The sequence below is a fragment of the Canis aureus genome, chromosome 10, assembly GCF_053574225.1.
Source record: "Canis aureus isolate CA01 chromosome 10, VMU_Caureus_v.1.0, whole genome shotgun sequence".
NCBI classification, from domain to species: Eukaryota; Metazoa; Chordata; class Mammalia; order Carnivora; family Canidae; genus Canis; species Canis aureus.
The window spans coordinates 68254905-68260905 of record NC_135620.1 but is presented as its reverse complement, the minus strand read 5'-3'; the positions used below and the strand labels follow the sequence as shown (position 1 = coordinate 68260905).

The 6001-nt window shown below is 40.0% G+C and overlaps 1 protein-coding gene across 2 annotated transcripts in view; it reads left to right on the top strand.

The window, feature by feature from the left end:
* The first annotated feature begins 478 nt into the window (after positions 1–478).
* The window catches only part of SHOC1 (shortage in chiasmata 1), an 86694-nt gene continuing 81171 nt past the window's right edge, over positions 479–6001 (top strand). The window contains exons 1-2 of one of the 2 annotated variants that reach the window (XM_077912900.1): positions 479–1078; positions 4897–4977. In XM_077912900.1, coding sequence (XP_077769026.1) covers positions 4933–4977 — 45 coding nt within the window. In that variant the 5' untranslated portion in view covers positions 479–1078; positions 4897–4932. The remainder of the gene's footprint in view (positions 1079–4896; positions 4978–6001) is intronic. The other variant, XM_077912899.1, reaches the window with a different exon arrangement.

Sequence of the window (6001 nt, the reverse complement as noted above, 5' to 3'; positions counted from 1 at the left end):
CATCCTATTGATTACTACCAAACATTAAATGCAGCCAACTGCACAAACCTGTACAAAATAGAATGAAGTCAGAAAAAAAAAAAAAATAGAATGAAGTCAGTAACTTGGGAGAATACTATGGCTCATCCACTGATGTTTCTTTCTATCTTTTTTTTTAAAGAATTTATTTATTTATTTATTTATTTATTTATTTATTTATTTATTTATTTGAGACACAGAGAGAGACACACACACATACACACATGCAGAGGGAGAAGCAGGCTCCATGCAGGGAGCCTGACACGGGACTCGATCCCAGGTCTCCAGGATCACACCCTGGGCCACAGGCAGGCGCTAAACCACTGAGCCTCCGCTGATGTTTCATAATTAGTATTTTGTTAATAATTAACTGGAAAGACACCCATATGCTGGTAAAATAAATAAATGCATGTTACTTCTTGCAAGATCGTGGGAAGAAATTCGATGCCGAGTTACGTCACGGAAAGGAAGGCGGCAGTGAAGAAACACAAGAGACAACCCTTCTTCCGGATTCTCACACGAGCGTGTTTGCGAAGGGGCGGCCATCGGTCAAAGTGTACAGTACGCATGTCCCAACTCCAGCTATCTTGCCGCCCTCCTCTAACGCCCTTCCGGCGGCAAGACCAACACCTGAATCCGGCCTCCCCCTCCCTCTCGCTTCTCCGAGTCCCTGCACCTGGGGGCGGGTTTCCCCGTTTGCCTCCCGGAACGCTTCCGCCCCTGCTTCCCCGCTGGCCCCGTCCGGTTCGGCCAGGATTAAGCTAATAACCAACATTAGAAGCCCAGGCCCCCTTGCCCCGCCGGCCCAGCCTTTCATACCGTTTCCTTCTGGCTTCCCGCCACCGTCCCCACTGTCACTGTCCCCTCGGGGCCACCGAGGCTTCGCGCGTCGGCCACACGAGGACGCCGAACACCCCCGGCGCTGAGCCACCGCAGGCGGGAATGCCGGGAGCTCGAGGGGCGGGGCCTGGCCTGCGTGGCCAATGGGAGCGCTGAGCCCGCCCCCCCTGCGCCGGAGATCACGTGAGCAGTAGGCGGAAATTTTCTCAGGCGCCGAAGGGTAGGTGGTGATTTGATCCCCGGGGAGCCGCCCTGAGGGGCTGAGGGGTTGAGGGGAGGGGGGGTGTTCTATGAGCAGACGCGAAGAAGAGCTCAGGCTGGGGTAGAGGATGGCAGCAACAGAATTTCTGGAAAACAGATTTGTGAGGGCGGCTTATGTGGCTCTGTGGGGCTGAGACCCCAGCGCCCGGGTCCCCGTAACCTGATGAGGCGGGAATAGGGAGAGTGCGGGGCGCAGAATGGCCCGGGGGTCTCAACCCACTAACACCGAGTTGTATGGACCAAACGATGTGAGGAAATGTGTGAGCCTTGCCTCCTCTGCGGTGTTTACATGGCTCAAGTGTGGTTTTTAGGCAAAGGAGTGAGGAAGGGGAGAAATCTCCTTAGGGAAGCCAGCCCCCAAAATTCATTCACTCCTATGTGTCTTAAATAATCTTGGAAATAATGTTCCATTATAGATACGTACACTTTAAATATGTAAAAGTTTTTATCTCAATTATGTGTTAGTAAAACTGGGAGGAAAAAAATCTGTACCTTAACTTCTTTGGCCTTCTGCATAAGGGCCTAACCTAATTATTTTTTTAAAAAAATTTTATTTTTAAAAGACTTTATTTATTTATTCATGAGAGACACACAGAGAGAGAGGCAGTCCCCTACTTCACTCAAAAGGGCTACTCCCAAGGGGCAACTACTTTGAATTATTTTAGTGGTTTCTTCTAGAAGTTACCTCCCAAGTTTGTTTCTTTTCCTTTCTTTTCTTTTCTTTTTTCTTTTCTTTTCTTTTCTTTTCTTTTCTTTTCTTTTCTTTTCTTTTCTTTTCGGTTAAGATTTTATTTATTCATTCATGAGAGACACACAGCGAGGGACAGAGACACAGGCAGAAGCAGGCTCCCTGAGGGGAGCCCGACGTGGGACTCGACCCCGGGACCCCGGGGTCACACCCTGGGCCAAAGGCAGACGCTCAACCACTGAGCCACCCGGGCTGCCCTCTAACCTAATTATTTATATGCATTTCCATTTTGACCCTGATCAGGAGGTAGCACAGGAGAAATAAAATCTCTAGAAACAGATAAGGAAAAATATTTCAGGAATTGCTGCAATTCAAAAGTTGATTATTTTTAAAAGACTTTTCTCTTTAGCCATGATTTTGCTTGTCCACTCCCTTTGATTTTAGAAATAAGGCTGACTTATCTCTCTTCCTGTCCATCCACTATTATAAGATGGTTCAAATACCTGTAATCAATGAAGTAAACCTGATAGGTGAAAGGAATTCTATGAATATATATGATGTATAATATCTTATTTTACTATTATAGGTTCAGCATGAATTTAAATGATTAACTTCAACACAACAGTAATTATTGTTCAAGGTAGTTGATGAGAGTGACAAATCTGAAGTGAATGGAAATATTAGGCTTCCCAAGAAAGGAAAAATTAAGATAAACACTGCTGACAATAACCGAATGGATTAAGTAGAGTTGTTTTAAACTTTTTGAAATGACTTTTAAAATGAGGCACAATCAGATGATGTTTTAGGAAAGCACAGTATCAAAAAATGGAAATCTATTATTTTTTTTAATTTTTATTTATTTATGATAGTCACAGAGAGAGAGAGAGAGAGAGAGAGGCAGAGACACACACAGGCAGAGGGAGAAGCAGGCTCCATGCACCGGGAGCCCGACGTGGGATTCGATCCCGGGTCTCCAGGATCGCGCCCTGGGCCAAAGGCAGGCGCCAAACCGCTGCGCCACCCAGGGATCCCAAAATGGAAATTCTAAATTAATATTTACCTCAAAGATTATTGATACACCGTATGGAGAAGGTATGGAGATACAGTGATTAGGAAATATTTCCAGTGGGATCCCTGGGTGGCTCAGCGGTTGGACATCTGCCTTCAGCCCAAGGCGTGATCCCGGGGTCTTGGGATCAAGTCCCACGTTGGGCTCCCTGCCTGGAGCCTGCTTCTCCCTCTGCCTCTGTCTCTGCCTCTCTATCTGTGTGTCTCTCATGGATAAATAAATACAATCTTAAAAAAAAGATGTAAAAAAATAAAATATTTCCAGAGAAGTAATCACCAGTAAGAAAATGCTATGTTAATCTTTAATTAAGATTGAACAAGGTCACCAACATTATGTTGGTGTATTCCCCACATCTGTTGATACCACAGAACCTAGTAATATTAAAAATAATTCAGATAGCTTATTGGGTTTTTCATTGGAAAGCTTATGGAATATCCAAAATGTCTTCTGATTCATTAATCAAATAAAGTAATCGTATTCCATAACCATTTTGCTCTTAGTATTTTAAGACAGTAGTTGAGTAGTTAAGAATGTTCAGTCGATGATGACTGAAAATAGGAATAGATTCATAGCTAATTAATGTAGATGAGCTCTTAAGGTCTTCTGGTGCAGTACCTTCACCATAGACAAGGGAACAAGTAAACTTCAAACAAATTTAAAATCAAGAGGGACCCCTGGGTGGCTCAGCGATTGAGCATCTGCCTTTGGCTCAGGGCATGATCCCGGGTCCTGGGATCGAGTCCCACATCAGGCTCCTTCCAAAAAGCCTGCTTCTCCCTCTGCTTGCGTCTCTGCCTCTCTCTGTGTCTCTCATGAATAAATAAATAAAATCTTTAAAAAAAATTTTTTTAAATAATAAAATAATAATGGAACTAAGGCAAAACATTTGGATTAAAATGTTTGTTTCACTCGCTAAGAACTTACTGACAAACTACTATGTGAAGACTTCTGGTTTACTTCTGAATCCCCCAAAACATTTTAAATAACTGATCAGAATACTAAGAACTATCTGATACACTGGACTCTGTCCTACAGTGACTCTTATAAGCTGTAATTGCTCCAGTTCTCACATAAATGAGAACCATCTTGGACTCTTTCAGCATTTTAAATTTTACTTATTGCTAAATTAAAAAAATTGTTTATTTACAATAGTTACCCATTTATCTAAGAATAATATGTCGTGGCTTTCTGAGCTAAGTATTAGGGAATTCTAACTTCAGCCTTTTTTCTTTTTTTAATATTACTGAATTATTTTTAATATTACTTTTTTAAAGTTTTTATTATTTTATTTTTCAGTAATCTCTACTCCCAACATGGCATTTGAACTCATGACCCCAAAATCAAGAATCACATGTTCTTCCTACTTAGCCACTCCTGGGCTTTTTTTTTTTTTTTTTTTTTTTAAATTTCTGATAGTCACACAGAGAGAGAGAGAGAGGCAGAGAGACAGGCAGAGGGAGAAGCAGGCTCCATGCACCGGGAGCCCAACGTGGGACTCGATCCCAGGGCTCCAGGATCGCGCCCTCGGCCAAAGGCAGGCACCAAACCGCTGCACCACCCAGGGATCCCCTGGGCTTTTTATTTTTTAAGTAAAAGACTAGAATTTCCCAAATTCTTCTCCCCTGCTTCAGCACAGTTTTATCTATGGTCATGCTATTTAAAGACCCCTTAAGAAATATGGTTGTCCTGAGAAAACCACTGTATCAGTCTTGCAAATTCCTGCCTCTTTTGCAACAAAATGATCACAGTATGTATATATTTCAATCCACCAACCAGAAGTTAAATGGATTAAACAATATATGAACATATATCAAAAATAGATTAACAGTTTTATATAAACATACATTATTTTCATATTAGATTTAAATCATAGTAACTAATGTTATTTTTTAAAGTTAACTTTTTTATCATTTAGTGCCTTTTTAAAAATAAATGAACCAAAGTTTTGTGATTAAGAATGGTTTTCTACTCCTTGCTTTGCTATTTTGCCAACATTTAATTTTATTTTTTATATTTCCAGATACTGAAATTTGTACCGCTTTCAAAGAAAGAAGACATGTTTTCAGCATTCAAATATTGTGCAATAGACTATTTATATGAGGTAGAGTGTTACTGGATCGCTAACTACTAAGAATTATGATATGAAAATATTATCTGCATTCACTATAAGATTATGATAATTGCAGTAGTTCTTAGATTAATCCTTAGTTTAATTAATTACTTTGACATTTATTTAAACTTTCTTCCCACTTCTACTATACCTTAAAAATGCCATTTTTAGAAGGAAATTATTGATAATGCAACATGCATTTGAAGTTGTCAGCAGAAAAAAAGGAAATTCTTGGCATATTTGGGCTGCTTTTATGAACATTCTTGAGTGATCTTCCTTGAAAAGTGTGGGGAGGGAGGGATCTTCATGAGGAAATAACAGTAACAGCATATATTGACCACTTACTATGAGTGAGATACATTGATTACTCTTTTGATGGATTGTGTCACTTGATCATCATAACTACTGCAGGAGTAAGATGCCGTTGTTACACAAGTCTTACAGTTTTACAGGTTAGGAAACTCCTGTCTAGAGAACTTAAACAGCTTATACAAAGCTGAGACTCCAGTACATTGTTACGAAACTAATTGGGGTAATCGTCATACAACAATTCATTGTTCTTATGATCTTAATTGACAGGTTAAATTTTGATTTTCTTTATAATCTTGACCTCATTACTGGGAAGAAAAGTTTCTCCAATGTAACTAAAACTCTGTTACATTTTATAGAAAATAAGAAAGACATTTATATATCTTCAGGTTTTATTATTTCTTCCCAACTGTGGGAGGTAAATGTGTTATTATAACATATACATGGTAGGGAATCAGATGTCATTGTTAAACAAATATACTTATGAATATATTGGCCATTTCAAAATTCAAACATCCTTAAACTTTTATCCTTGTCCATGGTATCTTAGTTTCTTGTTCATAGATCACACCCCATGATATAGTACAAATGTGATACTAGTTGATGGCAAATCTTGTAAAAGTTGTAGAATTTTGTAAGGTTCATGAAAACAATGTTGAGGAACCACTCAAATAACAGGTAAAGCTATTGTCAAATGAAGACCTTG